Source organism: Magnolia sinica, chromosome 4 (genome assembly GCF_029962835.1).
Source record: "Magnolia sinica isolate HGM2019 chromosome 4, MsV1, whole genome shotgun sequence".
In the NCBI taxonomy this organism is placed as follows: Eukaryota; Viridiplantae; Streptophyta; class Magnoliopsida; order Magnoliales; family Magnoliaceae; genus Magnolia; species Magnolia sinica.
Window position 1 is genome coordinate 17,902,678 of NC_080576.1, and position 20,632 is coordinate 17,923,309.

Here is a 20,632-nt window from a genome sequence, read left to right on the forward strand (position 1 = left end):
TGGACATGTTTTTAAACCATCCGTTTGATGACCACCAATTGAACAGTTGAGAATTGTCAAGTGCTGTTTGCAGGATGTGCTTCACCAAAAGTGGGCCATACCATTTCGACGGTCTGGATCGGTACACATACATGCCACGTGTGCGGTGGAGGAGGCAGCACAACTTAGAAAATAGTGGTGGACTATCACAGCAGTTTCAAGATAACCATCCTTCTTAACGGACCCAACTCTCCTTCCCACACCACACCCATAAATTACATTCCTCTTTCCTTCTTCCCTCTTCAGCTCCTTCCTCATCATGCTTCATCCCCGGAAAGGAATAGCCTCCGGATACCATGCAGATTCCGATAATTCCATTAGAACAATCGGCGATTTCAACGGATCGAACGGAGTTGGATTCGGCAAGCCGACTCTAAGAATCAATGGAAACAAAGATGATCATGGGATTTGGAGTGGAATAGAATTCAGCGCACGGACCCAATTGGAAGAGGACTCCGGCATTTCATCACCACCCTTATGGAAGATGAGCCCACCGAGGGATCCACCAACAAAAGCTTATCGCTTTCATCATCATCTTAACCCCACCTTACGATCACAGGCAATTGCTGATGGTCGGCGTGAACTGATGGAGATGATCCAAAACGCGCCTGACTCCGCTTATGAGCTTTCTCTAAAGGATCTTGTCGAGCTTCCCTTGAACAAAGGAGTCAGGCAGGCGACTCTCGAGGAGAGAGGATTGACAAATGAAACGATCCATGAGGAGAAGAAAGTGACGACGAAGATGAAAAAAAATGGAGGTAAAGGACACGGATTGAAACATGGAAAGGTGGACAATGGAGCTTTTCTTCTCAAGATGTTCTTTCCTACTTTGGGATTGAAGAAGAGGAGCTCTGGAGTCGGTACCTGTTCGAAAGTTTCACCGAAACCTCCACCGGCAGAAGGGGAAAAGGCTGGGTTTGAGAAGGGTGTGGATGGGGAGTGGTGGAAGAAACAGAACTCTGCCGGTGGGGAGAGTGATAGTTCTGGAAGGAGCGGAAGCAGTGGGAGCAGCAATAGCAGTGGAAGGTAATTTTCAGGACCCACGATTTTCTTTTGAGAAAACATTAAACATTACTGATATTATCCTTCAAAAAAAAAAACATCACTGATTTTGGCAAGGGCTGATCTGATCTTGTGATCTTGGTTGTTTAACACATCTAGGATGCTCTCTTAGGATTATGAGATCTGCACTTGTGTTTTTAACAGATCTAGGATGGCCGATTTGGAGCAATCTGATATTGCCTTTTTTTTAACTGATCTATTATGCTAGATTAGGAACAATTTGAACTTGGTTTTAACAGATTCAGGATGCTTGATTAGGAGCAGCAACTTAGCTCATTTTTTTAAACCAGATCTAGGATGCAAGTTTAGGCTGATCTGATCTTGGTTTTTAACAGGTCTAGGATGCCAGGTTAAGAGCAATCTGTTCTTTGTTGTTTTTCAATATTTTACTATTTCTTTTATTTATCTTTTCCAGAAATATGAACATAGTACGAAGGTTTTTTTTTTTTTGGAAAAGGAACATGAACGTGCCATGATACATGTGAACCCACTAATGCATCGTTTCCTTTTATTTTTATTTTTTTTAGAGACAGAGAGAGGGAGAGAGAGAGGAATATGTGTAATTTTCTACATTTTATTTTCAGTTGAAACCCGTAAATACTATTTTATCAAGAAGAATACAGGAAAAAAGATTAAAATTATAGCACAAAGGTCCCTACTCTGCAAACATGAAATTGAGTGTCTTGATTACTTCAGAAAGATCAGGCATACCTGAAGATTGCATATGCATCACCCACTAGATATAAATAAAACAGTAGAATTCATGTAGTGCAGTTTGCAAAAGGCGTAGAAAGAAAGGGGAAAAGGAAGGAAAGATGAACTGCTCAGTTGAAGATTCGAAATATTGAAGAATTTTGTGAACTCCCGACACCGTGAGGCATTTTTGTAGTCTGCTATTAAGTAAAACAGATAAAGGATCATTCACATATTCTTCTTCTTCTTCTTTTTTGCAAGTTTAAAACAAAATGGAAACTCTATCAGGAAAACAAGTACGAAGCAGCCATGCAGCAAAGGACACAAAACACCATGACTGAACATGTTTCTCTGTGATTGCAGGCAAATGAGTGGTGTTATACCTGGCTGCTGGTCCATCTTCCACACCAAAGACAGGAAAGGGCGGGAACATAGACGGTGACTCTTCTGATGGAATGCTATATAAATATTGTTGTAACTAAACCAGTGATGGTGCTGAGAAATAGATGAAAATAAAAGTGATGGTGGCAGAGCAAAATTTTAGCATGGCATGTGTATATTTGTTTTTAAATAATGGCAATACTGGTATTATCATTAGCCTTACCCTTACGGATGTTCTTAAATCAAGTATACAAGCGATAGGCTTAACCCACACACTGGACACAGTTATGTATCAATGAAACAAGAGAAGACGTTGATAATCCATGATTCACAAAGCATGGACAATGAGATGCATGAAACCAATTAATCCTATGTACTATCAGAATAATACGACTAGATACATAATGCTCAGCAGGGATTTTTGTTCTTCTATTAGTCCTCATTCTTGGGGTAATAGTTCATTGGGAAAAAATTTGTTGGAAGTGCAATCCACAAGTTGCTGCTTATTCTTTGAGAATGGCATGGGATTCTTTTCATGTATTTGCCTTTCTGGTAGCTCCTAAGGAAATTATACAATGTCGTAAAATTGGCTAACTGGTACATTGAGCTCATTACCAGGCAGTTCATCTCGAAGACCTGCAGATGTTTGAAGCTCTGCCATAGGTAACTTCGCAAAGCTAAACAGGGTGACCAGGGAAGATGTTGGGACATGAGTATTTTCTCATTCAATGTTGTTGAAATCCCAGGGATCTCTGCTCGTACAAAAGCGTGAAAGGGTCATGTTCCCCCGCAGGTGGGTAGCTACAGCCAAGAAGATCCCAACGTTGGATAACTTAAAGAAACCGAAGATGCCATTTTCCTAACATGTCTCGTGTGTAGGACAGAGGACAAAAACGTTCACCATCAGTTCTTTTTTTTTCTTTTTTTCTTTTTAAGTCTTGGTTCAGGACTGTTTGGACTTTCAATAACGATATTGGAGCTTCATTGCCAGAGTGGCACAATGGGCCTTTTATTGATCACAAGTAAGTTCTATGGAAGTTGTTCCTCAGGATTCCATTGGGCTTGTGAAAAAAGGAACAGCCGAACCTTTTAGAAAAAGCCATCATCCGTAGTCCCTGTCAAGAGAAGAATCTCCTATGATCATCAGCTGGACTTTAGCTTGTCAGGAATTTCGAGGGCTGTCCACGGAAGACCTCTTTGGAGATTGGGACCTATGTAATTGTTACTTTGTCAAGGGAGCCTGGGGGTCGTTGTTTATATGTTTCTTGGGAGCTTCTGGTTGTTTTTGTTTTGTTTTAGTTGTATGCTTTGGCGGAGACGTGAGGGTCGCTTGTGCCAGTTTGTAATCCATGTTTTGTCATGTGTTAATAAAATGCAATTTTGAAAAAAAAAAAAAAAAAAGTAAAAAAGAAATGGATCTTAGGTATATCTGTTTCAACCTGTGGGGGTCTTCAGCCCTCCAGATGTTCAGGTAACAATGATTTAAACCAGCTGGTCAGACACTGATATTTTATATATCCTGGATGACTTAGTTTAAGGGCATGCCTCATACCCATGTGGTTTGTATACATTGATTGCAGCCTTGAGGTCTTGTGTTCATTGCCAACTTGGCTGAGAAAAGAACAGTTGGCACAACAATAGAGTTCCTCTTGTTTTGTTCAACAAGGGCCACATGCACTTGACTAGTCCCACATGTTCCCTCAAAGTAGAAGTTGGAATTGATGTGCTGCGCATGCTGCTTAGCAAGTTAATGTGGATTGCAGCCATATAATCCCTTAAGTTCAGGGTTAATGTACCAACCATGCCCCGATAATCATCATGGAAGGACATTTAATTTGAAAAGGAAGATACCAGGTCCTGAACTCAAGAGGGGGGAAATCCTGAAAGAAACAGGTCTCCAGAACCAGTGCTCTTAGTGGGTATCTCTGTCAGTTGGGGAAGACATCATAGCTGTCGAAAGCAGGGTTTGAAATGGGTGTTACATGACGTACCGTTGGCCATCCACACCGTCACATATCACCGTCCCTGTAACGGGCTGTTTCGGGCCAATACAGGGCCGTATCGATCATGGGTGATGCCAGCACAATATGTACCGGTTTCGGACGATACTTTCAACATTGGTTGAAAAGGAATCAGTTTCTACATGGTTGTATGAAAAAAGAGCGCATATCTATATAAGACCAGTTGCTTGTGCCTTACAGGTGGTACTGGAAGCAACTTATCCAGCACCTAAGAAGAGGACTACTGTATGTCCCGCACTCAACCCCAATAACGGCCTTTAGGGTGGTGCTGTTTGATTGGCTGGCCAGGAAAAAAAAAAAAACAAGATCCTTAGGATTGATAACTTTGAAAAAGAGACAAATGATCCTTCCTAATGGATGCATCCTCTAATGCGGACCATCTTTTGTTGCAAGGTTCTTTTTTGTTTCCCAGAAAAGTGTGGTGTGGGTTTTTTTAAGCTGCTGGAGATTCGCTGGGTCACGCCAAGTAAGTTTGCAGATCTGCTGGCAAAGTGGATTTCACTTGAAAAGGAAAAAAAAAAGACGAAGAAATGGTGATTGGTGTTCTTGTCCATTATCTGGTCAATTTGGTTGGAGCGTAATAGCAGGACATTCAATGCCAAATCATTATGTCCAAATCAAGTGTGAATGAAAACAGAAGGACAGTAAAATAATGCCGTCAACAAATTCCATTTACAAGTCAACTGGAATCTGATGACATCTGCATCAGCCAATTCCAGATTGAAAGAAAAATATGAACATTCATATACATTGTAAGCTGCCAGTTAGCAACGCAGATGTATTTACTACGAAATCTAACCAAATCATCAGTGTACTATTTGAAAAAGTAAAATGAGCAGGCTGACTGTTTGGCTGCAAAGTATGGATACCCAGTCTCTTCAAAACCTTTTTTAGTGGAAGACGGGGAAAAAGCTAAACAAAAGAAAATCAAATCATACCAAATTTTAAGAAGAAACCAGATGCAATGGGAGAGAGGTGCCATAGTCAGCAGTGAATCAGTTTGAACCATACCAAAAGAAACTGGCATGGGATCTCTTTAACATTAGCCAGCATTGTTATCCTCAGTATCTTGCAAGAGGGCGCCTCTTACTTTTGCCCTGTCAAGGAGATGCAAAAATAATAACAATAATAATAAATAAATGAACGGGTATACTGGAACATTATGAAGGTGATAGCGAAGATGAAAAATTACCTGCGATATGCAGGGACAACCCGGTGAACTGACTGAGGACTTTGAGTGGACAGGGTCTCTGCAAGCAGAGCATAGAAATTTGACCCATTCTATTAACTTTTAGCTTTATAAAGCAACTTAGGGGGCGGGGGCTTTTGGATCGTAAGTTAAGCTACTTATGCCTCAAGTAGTTTATCTTGGTTTCTACTTATTAAGCTGAAGTAATTAAGTAACTTTAAGTAAAAAAGTTACTTATAATTGTCTTAAACCAAACTTACTTATCTCAATTAAGCAACTTATCTACTGCTGCAAGTAGACAAAGTTAACTTATTTGGTGATATCCGAATGGGCCCTTAATGTCTTTATATCCTTATACAATACTAAACACAATCAAACTACTAATGTTATGGGAAAAAGACCAATTATATATGTTTAAAGAAGCAGTGCAAATTAAAAGCATTCACTCACCTGATGATTGTTGGGTGTCAGAAACTGACATTGTATCAAAATTATCGACAGAACCAGAAATGGGGAATGCCTTATCTGATGCATGCAACTTTGGTTGCTTCCGTTTAACTGCATCAAGTTGATTCTGTATGCTTTCATTTTTGTCCTGTCCAAAGAAATAATAGTGTTTTGACAACAGCAAGACAGATTGAGCTAATAATGTAATCCTCACATATATAGTTGATAGAAAACATCATCCTTAAGAACTTTCTTAAAGAAGAATACATGATTAACCTACACAATTTGGTGACCACAGATTTCACAGTTAAATAGGAAGCAGAAAAGACATAATGAGGAACAAGGTTACAAGAATTATGCAAATAGTCAACGACAACAATATATAAATTTGGAAGCACAACTTCAACACACAGAAGGCAGTGAGAGCCAGTGGGCATAATATATCTCACCATTTAAAGATGGTTGAAAGGAATCAAGCAGCATTTTGAAATTCAAAATCTCATGACTATTTTGAAATGCATGTTAGGAATTTCACCCACCATTTTGAAATGCACGATTATCATGCCTCGCTTTCGTAGATTGTCGACAGTAAAGACCTTCTTTCTACCCACCAACTAAGCAAATCTCACCACCTTGGATTGGAGCCCGATAGTGCTAAACATAACTATGTGGCATCCAGCATGCTCAACATGGCCCCTGACTAATTTCTTGTAAAAAGACTTTCACAAAAACTTTTCTGATTTTTTATGAGCCACACCATCTTCCTCTGAGAATAATGTATGCCGAGTTGACAAGAGTTTCAGAAGCCTAATCAACTCCTCCACCTCTTCATCATCTAGATTCTACAGGGAGGGGTCCAAATAACTTCCTCACCTTGAATGGAGAAACACCCCTCTACCAAAATATTCAGGTCTATGGCAATGCCTACTAATCGAGAAAATAAGACACTCAGTTTTTCATTCCCAACCCACAAATCTTCCCAAAAACGGATCTTCTTGCCATTCCCAAGTGAGAATCCCACATTTTCCAAAACTATATTTTTTTGTAAATTCACCGACTTCCATAATGAGGAGGCCCTCTACAAAGAAGAAGCTTTTGTCCATCTGCCCCCATCCTCAACTCCATATTTTCTACCTGCTACTTTTCTCCACAAAGTTAGTTTCTCTAACCCGAACCTCCAAACCCACTTTCCGATAGTGCCCAATTCATTGCCTCCAGAATGCACAATCCTGCACCCCCCTGAGCCATCGGTTTACACACTTCTTTCCATTTTAGCAAATGGAATTTATGGTTTTCTTTCGAATCTTCCCATAGAAAGTCCCGCCTTATCTTTTCTAATATGGCCACCACTGATTTTGGACATTTGAATGTCGACATAAAATAAACTGGAAGATTTGACATTGCTGACTTTATCAAAGTCATCCTCCCACCCAAGGAAAGATGCATGTCCCTCCACAATAGAAGTTTTCTTTCATATCTTTCAATCACTTTATCTCATAGATGTTTAGCCGACTTCCTAATACATAAGGGAAGCCCCAAATATTTGTATCCATTTTTGTCACAAGAATAATCTAAAAAGATACATTTAATAGCCTTGGCATCTAATTTGTCCCAATAGAACATGAACAAAGCACACACACAGCCAAACACTTTAAGGAAAATAGATAACAAGGGTTGCTTTGCCGCCCCCGCCACCCCCCCAAGGAGAAGGACACGGGTTACTTCAAGAAGATGTCTATTCTTTCCCTTAGCCACTATTTTGTTGTTCAGGAGTATAGGGGCAGTGTGGTTTCAAATTCTGTACCATTTTCAAACAAGTAGTTTTGAAAGACCGTTGAGATATATTCAACACCATTATCAGAACATAAGATTTTTAATGTGGCCATGAATTGGTTGGTAACCATCTTATGAAGTATTTGAAAGATAGAGAGAACTTCATCTTTAGATTTCATAACATAAACCTAGGTAGCTTGGGTACAGGCATCTATGAAAAAAACATGGTACTTGTACCCCAAAGACACATGACACTAGAGAAGAGTCCCAAACATCAAAGTGTATAAGAGCGAAAGGGACATCACACTTTGCATTAAGACTAGCTGGATAGGATGATCGGCAATGTTTAGCCACTAACAATCTCACAAAATAATTCATCCATAATTCTGACTTAAACAAAAAGAGAGTAATGGGTATACAACTAAGATGACTATGCCAATATAAAAGTCGATCAATAGCTGACTGAAATGAACTTGAGGTGTGGAGAGCCAATCCAACATCATCTAAAGGTTGAAAAAGATAGTCTGTCTTGCTCATGACCAACCCAAATCCTTTGTCCAGTTATCTTGTCTTAAAAAACACAATAAGAAGGAAAGAATGTTACACTACGGTTAAGAGAACAAATTAAGACAACTAACAAATAACAAAAGCCAAGTGAAGGGAAGGTCAGACATTGATGGTTCCAAACCCTTTAACGTGAGCATAAGAGTCATCCATGATTTTTGCGTGATGCAGATAATAACGAGTATAAGTGAAATAGTGAAGTCACACTAGTTATATGATCTAAAGCTCCAGAATCGATGATCTGGGATGGACTAACAATGAAGGTGGAGACTAAATGCGTAGAAGCTGATATACATGATGAAGTAGAATGATGTTGCTTCAAGAAGGAAGAGGCTTGTTCAAGAAGAGCCAGATGGCGAAGCAAGTCAACAATTTCTTTAGCACGAAACCAACCACTAGGATATCTCAAACTCTGGAACTCATCATGAACACCATCAAATGAGTCGGTTGTAGCCACAAGTGCCTTCCTTGATGGTCAACCCACTAGATCCTAACATGCACCTCCTCTAGTATGCCCGGGACGTCCACAATGAGTACAAACTAACTCGATATGCTTACCATGTAGTGAGGTGTAAATCTCATAGGGAAACAAAGGAAAAACATAGAGAGGATGCTTGAATGAAGAAGATTCTTATTTTCTACTTCATTTCTCAGGAAGGATACAACTTATAAAGAGAGGATATTCTGATTTTAGAAAAATAAGGTAAGTACTAATTAGTGTATGATAAGAACGAATCTAAATAGAATATATTACAGGAATGGTAAAGGATGTCCAAACCTCTATAATACTCCAAAAAAAAAAAAAAAGCTAGAGCATAGATATCGATAATGCCCAGCTTAACTTGCAATAGAAGTGGGTCAACCCTTAGGGAGAGATTTGGCTGCTTACTGCTCTTTAGAATGGACATATGGAGAGATTATTTCTTTTGTAACAATCTCCTCCCTAATGAAGTGACAGTCAAATTTTATGTGTTTAGTTCACTCATGGAAGACAGTTTGTGGAGATATGTATCATGGCTTGGTTGTTACACCCAATCTCCATAGGATCTTGAGCAGGCAATCCCAATTATGTCAGCAACTTCTTTAGCCAGAGTAACTCACGTGTAATTTGGGCCGTTGCTCAATATTCTTCTTTTGCACTAGCCCTAGCCACTTTTGTCTGCTTTTTTTTTTTTCTAGGTGACAAGATTCCCACTGATAAAAGTACAGTATCCAGAAATCAATCATTATCATCTAAACTTCTTGCCCAATCAACATCAGATTAAGTTGTCACTTGTGTCCTTGATGTGATTCAAGAATCCCATGTCCCGATGCTCCTTTAATGTATTGAATAATACGTTTAGCTGCCTCAAGGTGGGTTGAGTGAGGGCATGCATGAATTGGCTTATAACTCTAACAGCATGTGCAATATCTGGATGAGTAATCATAAGGGAAATAAGCTTTCCAACTATCTTTTGAAGCACGAGTATCTAGAGGAGGTTGTAACACCCCATACTTTTTAGAACTCCAGTGTTACCATGAGGACATAACTTGGTATAAACACGGCCGATTCGTCTAAATATCCACCTTCATGCTAACTTAAGACTGACCATTAGAAGGATCCCCATCCATATATTGAGCCATCTGACCCTCTAAGTATAGGTCTCTACTTATATTGACTTTAGGGCACCTAGACCTAGTGAGGAGTGAGTCTGAAACACTTGCACTTCTGGATCACAAGATCTGACCGTTGGAATTATAAATCAACCATGGATTTCAAGATAGATCATTCGATTTGGGCCTCGCATCGTACAATGATAGATTTGATCATCAAAAGTATTCATTAAATCCATAAAGGGACTCCTAGACCGTCGATGAATCGTCTTGAGATAATCCATCCATTCAAACCCATGATCATTCATTCAAATGAGAGGTAGGGGTGATTAATTGTAGAAATGGTTGTTGAAATTGCCCAAAATCAGGTTACAAACTATTAGGCATGTTGATGATCAGATTTGGGGGGGGAATCTGACCCTTAGATCAGCAAAGTTCTCAATCATAGACTAAGATTCTAAGGTGTGGCCCACTTGTGCTATGGATCTGCCCCATCTTTGGTCTAATGCCCCAAAAGGAATAGTAAAGGCCAATGGAGTAGATCTATCACAACATCATTGTGGAACCCACATTCATTGTGTGTGCATAGCGTGTGCGTGCGCACGGACATCGTCCGTTTGCAAGCATTGTGGCCCACCATGATCAGGCATATGCTTGATCCAAACTGTCCATATTATAGAGAACCCAAAACCGTCCAATCCCTGCCCGTTTTCACCCGTTGGATCGCACATGTGTGCACACAACCTCAAGCCCAAAACGACTGTGCGGCAGGCGTTTCCAAAAATGGAAAAACTCCATTTTTTCTTTCCTTTCCACGCTAGCAATCCGCGTGCCTCCACTCCATTCCATCCTAACCGTGCATCCAAAGACATCCTAGCCCTCCGTGTTAGGCTTTCTCAATAGCCAACCGAGTTTCCACCCGCCGCCACAAGCGAATCTTGAACCCATCATGTAAAAGCAGATCTTCATCCATTTGGTGGGTCTCACAAGTCCTTGGGGACCAATCCGGTCCTTCCAGGCGCTTCAGATTGGATGATGATCCGTCCAATGAAAAAATTGCCATGGACGGGTCCATCATCTTCTCCGTTCGGCCGAAATACCCCACTGTCGATGGTGGGCCTTAGTCAGTGATCTAAGGCGTTCATTTGATGGACCATGCCTTTAGAAATCAATCCTTACAAATAGATCAGGGCCAAGCAATCAGAATAAAATCTAACAGAGCAAAATCAAAGCATTTAAAAACGGCATTACCGAGTTTGCTCGGCTTAGTTGTTAGTCGCTATAACTAATCTAGATATTAGTCGCAAGCCGTTATAGAGCGAGTTTTGTGGGGCTATATAAGCTCCCTTTTAGGGCAACCATCTGAAAAGGAAAGAAAGAAAAGAAAAGAAAAGAAAAAGAAAACGAAAGAGAGAGAGTTGAGCGCCGCCCGCCACTGCCACACCAGCTCGAGTCGGGCCAACTCAATCCAGACATTAGTGGAAGCAGCAGAGGGAGAGGAGAAAAATAGGGAATAAGGAAGGAGATAGAGAGTAGAGAATGAGAAGAGGAGGCTGTTTGTTTTTCTTGCTGTCGACTCGTTGCCGCGCTTAGCGGGGCTGACTCGGTAACTGAGTTCGAGCCGAGTCTCACGTCGAGCCCAGCCTCTGCTGGAAACAGCAGGGAGAGAATAAGAAAGGAAGGAGGAGAAGAACAAGAAAGAAGGGAGAGAGAGGTGCAGCGCTGCACTTCCGTTGAGTGCAAGAGTTGTCGAGTGGGCTGTTGTCCGAGTCACGGACCTGCTAACCCGCTGGTGTAGTCCAGGCATTCCTAGAACTCCAGTAGGTAGAGAGAGAGAGAGAGAGAGAGAGAGAGAGAGAAGGAAAGAAGAGAGGAAGAGAGAGTTTGGGCTTGAGTTGTGAGCTAACTCGCTGTCGAGTTAGCTGGGTCGAGTTGGGTGTGGGCCTAGCCTGAGTCTAGCTGGAGTTCCAGCAGGGAGAGAGAGATAAAGAGAGAGCAAAAGAAAGGAGAAGAAGAGAGAGGTAGAGGGAGAGAGATTTGGGCAGTGGTTGCAACAATCGAGTCGACTCGGTTGAGTTGTCGAGCCAAGTTCGGGCCTGGCTTGAATTCAGGCCTTGTGAGAGTTCAAATAGAGTAGAGGAAAAGAAGGAGAGAAAAGAAGGGAGTGAGAGGTGGAGCGGCTGAGTCATGATCGAGTCGACGCAGCCACCTACCGAATGTTGTTACCAAGTTAACCGCTTTAACTCGCTGAGGCTGAGTCCAAGTTATATCAAATAGACCGCACCTCAAGGTGAGTTAAAACCTTGTATATTAGCCTTTTAGAAGAATGTTAGTTATCAAATTCTTATCTTGTAATAATTATCTATTTCCATCCTTATCCTCATCTAATTTCTCAATCATGTTGGATTCACGTCAGTAGAGGCGATCCGAGTTGAACCCATTTCAATCAAAATTTGAGGTGAGGACTGACTCTTAAAGCTTCCCACTTTAATTCGTTAATATAATCATAGATGATGACTTAATCTATCTCATTTAGTATCTCCTAAGTTAATTTACTTATCTTACTATGCGAATATGTTAATCTGTTGCAAAATTGATTCATGTGTTAGATCATAGACATGTCTCTTTAATTATAGCAAGTATAAATAATTTGATGATAACATGCTATCTTTAGTTGTACATCTGTTAATTAATTGTATGTTTGCCACTTGCGATTAAGTGATGGAATGAATGGGACCTATTATGGACTTACCATCTTGCGGTCCATATTTGACTTACGCGGCTTTGATCGCATATTTGCCTTACGTGGCTTGGACCCCATATTTGCCCTACGCGGCTTGAATCACATATTTACCTTATATGGCTTGGATCGCATATTTGACCTACACGTCTTTGACCGCACATTTGCCTTATATGGCTTGGACCGCATATTTGCCCAACGCGGCTTGGATCACATATTTGCCCTTGCGGCTTTAATGGAATATTGGCACCCTTTGTGGCTTTGTTGGTTGTCTTTGCATAACTTGTTGATTTTCGGGTCATTATGCGAAGTTCGTTATGATTTTTGGGTGGAGCTGAAGTTCGTTAATCGATTTTCTAGTCATCTTGCAGAGTGCATACAATTTCCGAATGACGTCGGAGTTCCTATGATGATTCTCTCTTCATCTTGCGGTGTTCAGTCATATGGTGATTTCTGGGTGGAGCTAAAGTTCGCTTATCAATTTTCTAGTCATCTTATGGTGTTCACATACGATATGATTTATAGGTTAAGTAGAGGTTTAAATGTTGATTTTCTAGCCATCTTACGGTGTTTAGTCGTATTGTGATTTCCGGGTGGAGTTGAAGTTCGCTTATCGATTTTCTAGCCATCTTGTTGTGTTCACATACGATATGAATTCCAGGTGGTCTAGAGGTTTGAATGTTGATTTTCTCTTCATCTCGCGGTGTTCAATCGTATTGTGATTTCTAGGTGGAGCTGAAGTTCACTTATCAATTTTTTAGCCATCTTGCGATGTTCACATACAATATGATTTCCAGGTGAAGTAGATGTTTGAATGTTGATTCTCTCTTCATCTCGCGGAGTTCAGTCATATTGCGATTTCTGAGTGGAGCTGAAGTTCTCTTAGCGATTTTCTTACCATCTTACGGAGTTCATGTATGATATGATTTCCGGGTGAAGCAAAGGTTTAAATGTTGATTTTCTATTCACCTTGCGGAGTTCACTTGTATTATGATTTCCGAGTGGAGCTGAAGTTCGTTTATCGATTTTCTAGCAATCTTGCGGAGTTCACGTACAATGTGATTTCCAGGTGCAATAGAAGGTCGTATGTTGATTATTTGCATATCTAGACATATTCACCTACATTGCGATTGCTATTATATTTTCTTAATAATGAAATTACGATGATTGACTTTATTCTGAATATGCGATCCTGATTTTGATTTGCGCTATTTAATATATCTATTCTCATGACTTGCGATCTATCCTGGATTATGAATGACGAGTGTGTAATCTTAGAGGGTACTCCTCACTGCGATAGCCATTGAAGCTATCAAACCATATCGGTTGATGCAGGGTAGAGTGAACCGATGTTGTTCACTGAATTGCTAGAGCAGATCGGGTAGCTGAGGAGCTAGACAAGGTCCCTGCGACCCATTTGACCTCCATCATTAGATGATAGATTTCTGTTTTTATTTAATGAATTTTATTATTTGGGATTGTATAAGTCTTGTATGGGCGCTACATTTGGATTTTTATGGTGATTAAAATGTTTTTATACAATGCATGATTTACTCCACCAACATTTGCTGCTAACTCTGATATTTGATAAGATGGTTTAAATTTAGACTGAAATTTTATAGGCTAACACTTGGGTTTTTGGAAAAGGAGTAGTACACTCGGGTTTCGAAAACCGGGGCCTTACAGAGGTTCACCATCATCCAACTGGATTTTACAGTTGGGGTCAAGAGAGGTATCAATAGGTTTGCAATCAAGATTAGCCATCTCTTGAAGTAGATTGAGAGCATACTTGTGTTGGGAAAAAGCAATTCCCTTTTTTAAATGAGCAACTTCACTACTGCAAAACTACTTCAATCTTTGATGTCAAAACATCAACGCAAATGATCTTTAAGGCTTTAATGTCGTCCTCGTCATTCCCTAAGAGCAGGATATCATCCACATAGACTATCAAAACCATTTTTTTTTTCTACCATGATATTTAACAAACATGGAATAATTAGAACTAACAGAGAAAAGCCGAATTTAAGAAGAGTAATGCAGAATTTCTCAAACCAAACTCTCGGCAATTGTTTCAACCCGTAAATAGCTTTTTTAGGCAATAAACAAGGCGAGTAGCCCTCTTTTGAGTATAAGCCCAGAGGATGTATATAAACTTCTTCAAGATCACCATGGAGGAAAGCATTTTTTAATCGAGTTGATAGATGGGCCAATTTAAGTTTGTAGCAAGGGAAATGAGGACCCGAATAGCATCGAGCTTTGCAACAGAAGCAAATGTCTCCAAATAGTCGAGCCTGTAAATCTGGGTGTAGCCTTTAGTGACCAACCTGTCTTTGTAACAAGCAATCCTTGCATCATGATGATGTTTGATAGAGAATACCCATTCACAACCGATGGGACGCTTTCCTTCAGATAATATAGTCATCTCCCACGTCTCATTTTTCTCTAAGGCTGCCATTTCTTCTTCTATGGCTAGTCTCCACAATGGATGTTTAAGTGCCATCCCAACCTTAATGGGAATAAGAAAAGAGGTGAGAGATGTAAGATAGGACTTTTAAGATGGAGACAAGCTCTTATAGGACACAAACCGAGCAATGGGGTGAGCTGTGCAACTATGTACCCTTTCTGCAATGCAATAGGAAGATCAGAAGACAACCAGTTAGATGCATCAGTACCTGAGTCCTCGAAAGGGTTATGGTGATGAGCGTGCAGTCAGTGCGTAGTGGTCTAACGTCTACTTTCATATACCAACATCTCCTTACTATAATCAGTTGAATTAGGAGAATCCGTTGTCATTGTTGGATGGGGGGCAGGACTATCAGGAAGAATATGCAAAACCAAACTATCACTCTTTTTTGAGTTGTGAACCACAGAATCACTCATGTTTCCATAATAGAGAATTTCTTCAAAAAAACAGTAACATCCATATTTACCTACCTTTTTTGGTCATGAGGTTCACACACTTATATCATTTTTTAGAGTAAACATATCCCACAAACATGCATTTGATGAATGTTGAAGAGAATTTATTCCTTTTAGATCAAAATTGTGAACAACATAGACGCACCCAAATTCTTTAAAGAGGAATACTTGAAACATGATGTTTAGAACCAAATATATCATAGGACTCTTCTCCAAACCTCTAGTCGGCAGACAATTAATTAAATAACATGAAATAATAACAGGTTCTTACTAGTAGAATTTTGGAACGTTTATCTCTACTAGAAGAGCACGGGCCACTTCAAGTAGGTGACGATTTTTTCGTTTCATACAGGAACATGTGCTCTGTAGCTCAATTCTATAATTTTTTTGGTAGGTAAAAATTTCTGCATACACGTATTCTCCGCCATTATTGCTATGTCGAGTTTAAATACCAGTCTAAAATTGATTTGAGTACCCATTTATGGAAAGTTTGAAAATGATGAAATGTTTCCCTTCTTATGTTTCATGGGAAACACCCAAGTCATTTGCCCATGAAAGTTCCAACAAGTATCAACAGAATAATTCCTCTGCTTACAATGGGTACAGAAGCATTCTCCTTACCACGACCAATACCACATCCCCGTGTCATGGAAAATTATAATCACGATTAAAGGGCCAGATAAGTGCTGATTTTTATATTGCAAGAACCGATGTTTCCATCACTCTCCTATGTCACTAATCTCTGAGGAGAAGGGCATACATGCTGTTGAGACTGGAAAGGTTTTGATACCTGAGGATTTGTGCATGAATGGGTTCAAAATCATGATTCAATCCTGCTAATAACTCAAATAACCCTCGTGTTTCTGTTAATTTTCCTGTACTTCAGCATCTTTCAAACAAAATAACCTAACATCCTCAGAGTGTTCCAATTCCTGCCAGCAAGTTCGAAGTCTTGTGTAATATTCTGCAACCGATTACACCCTGTGGCAAAGAAAAGATATCTCCTGATGTAGTAGGTAGATCTGGGCCAATTTTATTTTTTTTGAAGACACAGGGTGTCCCCACCTCTTTTTGAAGTGAGGTAGATCTGGGCCATTGTTCTGAGTATCCTTGAAATTATCAATAATATCCCTGATATTATTGATATCTCCAGCTCTGCGATACCGATAACACTGGTAGAATCAGAAATTCCAGCTATCGGCAATCTATCGCTAAAAATCACCAATGTATCACCAATAATTTTGACTATGCAAATTCCAGGTGTCGCTTGTATCACTAATGTATCGGTGATATTTCAATAATATCACCAATGTATCAATATCGCCAAAAATCTGTTTATTAGAAAAAAAAAATCATTTCAATTTTTTTATTGGGTGCATGGTTGTATGATGAAATGCATGTTTGTATATGTGTATATGTATGCATGCATGGATGAGTGGATGGAACATGGATGGGTGTATGTCTGTATGTATGCATTTATGCATTTATGCACGCATGGATGGATGGATGGATGGATGTGTGTTGTGAGCATCCATGGATGGATGGACAGATCATGCATGTGTGTGTATTTGTCATTGTATGTATGTATGTATGAATGAATGCATGCATCCATGATCCATGGATTGTTGGATGGACAGATCATGCATGTGTGTTTGCATGTATGTATGTGCATGGATAGGAGGGTGGTTGGCTCCATCATTTTCCCCAAGTCAACAATACATGCTTTTTAGGCCCCCATTAAAGGGAAACTTATTATTTGATTCCTAACTATGCAAATATAACATCTCTTGAAGTATCGTTGAAAATTTCCAACAATTTTCCCCAGGGTTTCTCTCACTGAGTCAGCGTTACATGCCTTTAGACCCCCATTAAAGAGAACTCATTTTGTATGCATCTTTATGCAATTATTTTTTTCCTAAATATGCAAAAATAAGTGTATTTTAGCATCTCCTGAAGTTTCATTGAGAAACTCCACCATTTCCCCCTGTTTCCCCAATGTTTCCCTCAGTCAGCAATACATTTTCAGGTCTCAACAATATCAGTACGTGTCTTAACTCATATTATTCAACAGCCATGATATAACAATAAATTATTGGCTTACCGATCCCGATATTTAGGATCCTATTTAAATGGTTTAACTACAATCCCATCAATATATCCAAGTTTTTTCTTGCCTCTAATCAGTGTTCAAAATATCGGTATCGCACAATGTATCACACCCTTGGGATACAGATACATATCAGTTATCGCACGGGATATATCATTTGTATCGCGTAATTTATCGCACTTTTTGGGAAACATGGGGAAACATTGGGAAAATGGTTGAATTTTTCAATGAAACTTCAGAGATGGTTAAAAATGACTTTAATACACACTTTTAAATCATAACATCTTTTTAAAAAAGTGCAAACAATAGGTTTCCTTTATATAGGGTCATGAGCCATGCGCTGTCTGATTGAACTAAGTCAACTATATTCAAATATAATGTATAACATTTATAAATGTATCAAAACATGTATGAAAACACAACTAAGTGGACCCCACCACAAAAAATGGTGAGGACAGTGACACCCACCGTTGAAACCTTCCTAGGACCCACCATGAAACCTTCAATCACCACTGTTTCTTTTAGTGTGTTCCACATGAGATTTTGATCAACCTCATTTTTAGGCTAATGTCCTAAATGATTTGAAAAAATGGATTGATGGCGCAGATAAAACACATACATTATTGGCTACTAGTACAGAGCGTTAGTAAGCCATCACATGAAACAGTGATTATTGAACGTTCACCGTTAAAAATATATCAAGGCCTACTTTAAGTAGATCCTTAATGATTATTTGTCATCCAAATGGTTGATAAGGTCAATCAAAGCTGAATGAAGGAAATATATAAAGATTAGTGTAAACCAAAACTTTTGTGGCCTATAAAATACTTTTAATGGTCATTCACCAATTTTTCTGGTGTGGTCCACATGAGATCTTGATTTGCTTAGTTTTTCGTGCAATGTCCTTAAATTATATGAAAAGACGGATGGACGGCCTGGATAAAACATATACATCAATGTGGACCCCACAGAGCCCATGACAGACGTTTGTCCATCTGTGCATTAAAAAAGTATCCAAATTGCATCCTACACGGCCCGTCTCTAGCTTCAAACGGCCAACAGCTTTGATTGGCCACCGTGATGTATGGGTCTTATCCACACAATCCATCCATTTTTTGGCATCATTTTAGGGTATAAGCCCAAAAATGAGGAAGATCCAAGGCCCAAGTGGACCACACCACAGGAAGCAACGGTGATAATGATTCTCACCGTTGAAACTTTTCTAGGGCCCACCGTGATGTTTATTTTCCATCCAACCTATTCATAAAGTTACGTAGATCTGGATGAATAGAAAACACAAATATCAGCTCCATCCAAAACTTTTGTGGCCCCAAGAAGTTTTCAATAGTAAGAGTTTAATCCCCATTGTGTAGTCCACTTGATCTTGGATCTGCCTATTTTTGGGTTTATATCCTAAAATGATATGAAAAAATGGATGGACGGTGTGGATAAGACCCATACATCACGTGGCCACTCAAAGCTGGGAAGCGATTGGCTGGCTGTACCACACATCGACTATATAGCTGGTGTAGATACGTGTCGTGCGAAGACGAGCGCCAACGCTCCTCGAGCTCCGAGTTGTACGAACGGTTCAAAGGAGATCAAAGTTACATGGCCCCACAATGATGTATTTATTATATCCACACCGTTCATCCATTTTTAGAGATCATTTTAGAGCATTACACCAAAAATGAATCATATCCAAGGCTCAAATGGACCACACCAAAAATAGCAGAAAGGATAATGATTTTCATTGTTAAAAAATTCGTAGGGCCCACCATAACGTTTATTTTCCATCCAATCTGTTAATAAGGTCATAAATACATGGATGAAGAGGACAAACAAATTTCATATTGATACGAAACTTCTATGACCCCCAAAAGGGTTTCAATGGTAGACGTTCAATCACCCGCTTCTTTTTGCAGTGTGGTCCAACTGATCCTTAGATCTGTCTTATTTTTCGGCTCAAGCCTTAAGACGAGCTCGCCAAATGGATGGACGGTTAGGATATAACACATACCTCGTGATCGGACCCGCAGAACTTGCTGACATCAATACACCAGCTATATAGCTGATGTGTGGTACATCAGCCAATCTGCTTCCTCAAAGCTGCAGGTCGTTCCCAGCTTCCGAAGATGGCGTCCTCAACAGAGATAGGGTTCCGATCATCCCGGAACCCTGAAATACTGAAACTTTTCTAAAAAATCTCCCAAATCCCCAGAGTTTTGGCAGACTGCTAGCTCTTGATCGAGTGGCCCCATGGTTCCAATCACGCAGGTACCTAAATCCCCTCTTATGAAAGATTTTCCCTTTTTTTCCCCTGATTTTCCGATAAATCTGCAGATACAACACGATAGTATCGCTAATATCGGCGATTTCGCAAAAAAATTGTGCGATATTATGCGATATATCGCGCGATAAAAAGAATTTTGGTTTTTTCTTTAATTTCCGAGGGTATCGGATGGGTTTCATCTCGATGGGCAGCGATAACGATAATATCGGCTGATATATAGGCCGATAGTATCGATATTAAGAACACTGCCTCTAATAAACATTTTCACTGCTCGTGACCATTGTAAGAAATTATTTTCAGTCAGTTTAGTATTCGTTATTTGGAGACTTAGATTTCAAAATGATGCATCTCAGAGACCCATTCAGATATCCCAGGTGTAATTTCAGAAGAAGACAACCATCAAGACAAAATTACAAACGAAGGGCCTAAACGTAACAATATTAATACCAGTAACAGAGTGCAGCAAAAATTTGAAATCCAATCAGCTCAAGCGTTCAAGTGTGAATAAGAGGGGAGGGTTGCTGAGAAAGAGGGAGATGACAAATCTCGGCAAGGCACCCAAAGATTAGGTCTAGTTTTGATCATACCTTCAAGATCAAACAGGTAGACAGATGTATTCCACACAACAACCGTTAATGAACAGCCAAATAGTATGAATAAAGCGCAACATAAAAACAACTACCGTCCAGAGTTACTTGATGGGGAATGAACAATTAAACAAAAAAAAAAAAACCCAAAGAAACCAATTTTTTTCAAAGATCAGCAATCATGGATTCATTCCACACACAACAACAACAACAACAAAAAGCCA

At 39.7% G+C, this 20,632-nt stretch overlaps 2 protein-coding genes across 4 annotated transcripts in view; one reads left to right on the forward strand and one right to left on the reverse strand.

Annotated features, from left to right (window-relative positions):
- The first annotated feature begins 227 nt into the window (after nt 1-227).
- On the forward strand, nt 228-2,403 carry LOC131242641 (uncharacterized). The gene is made up of 2 exons (XM_058241406.1): nt 228-1,065; nt 2,158-2,403. The coding sequence occupies exons 1-2, from the start codon at nt 299-301 to the stop codon at nt 2,234-2,236; spliced, it is 846 nt and encodes a 281-aa protein (XP_058097389.1). The 5' UTR covers nt 228-298; the 3' UTR covers nt 2,237-2,403.
- Nucleotides 2,404-4,846: 2,443 nt separating this feature from the next.
- The window catches only part of LOC131242642 (uncharacterized), a 43,690-nt gene continuing 27,904 nt past the window's right edge, over nt 4,847-20,632 (reverse strand). For 2 of the 3 annotated variants that reach the window (XM_058241408.1, XM_058241407.1), the window contains exons 5-7: nt 5,836-5,980; nt 5,389-5,446; nt 4,847-5,293 (exon numbers count right to left, since the gene is read on the reverse strand). In XM_058241408.1, coding sequence (XP_058097391.1) covers nt 5,239-5,293; nt 5,389-5,446; nt 5,836-5,980 — 258 coding nt within the window. In that variant the 3' untranslated portion in view covers nt 4,847-5,238. Of the gene's footprint in view, nt 5,294-5,388; nt 5,447-5,497; nt 5,748-5,835; nt 5,981-20,632 lie in introns of those variants that run through there. The other variant, XM_058241409.1, reaches the window with a different exon arrangement.

Excerpts from the sequence above, each read along its gene's own strand:
- LOC131242641 (XM_058241406.1), top strand. The coding sequence starts at position 299 with ATGCTTCATCCCCGGAAAGGAATAGCCTCCGGATACCATGCAGATTCC. Across the intron at positions 1,066-2,157 it reads AGCAGCAATAGCAGTGGAAG|GCAAATGAGTGGTGTTATAC; the intron begins GTAATTTTCAGG and ends CTGTGATTGCAG.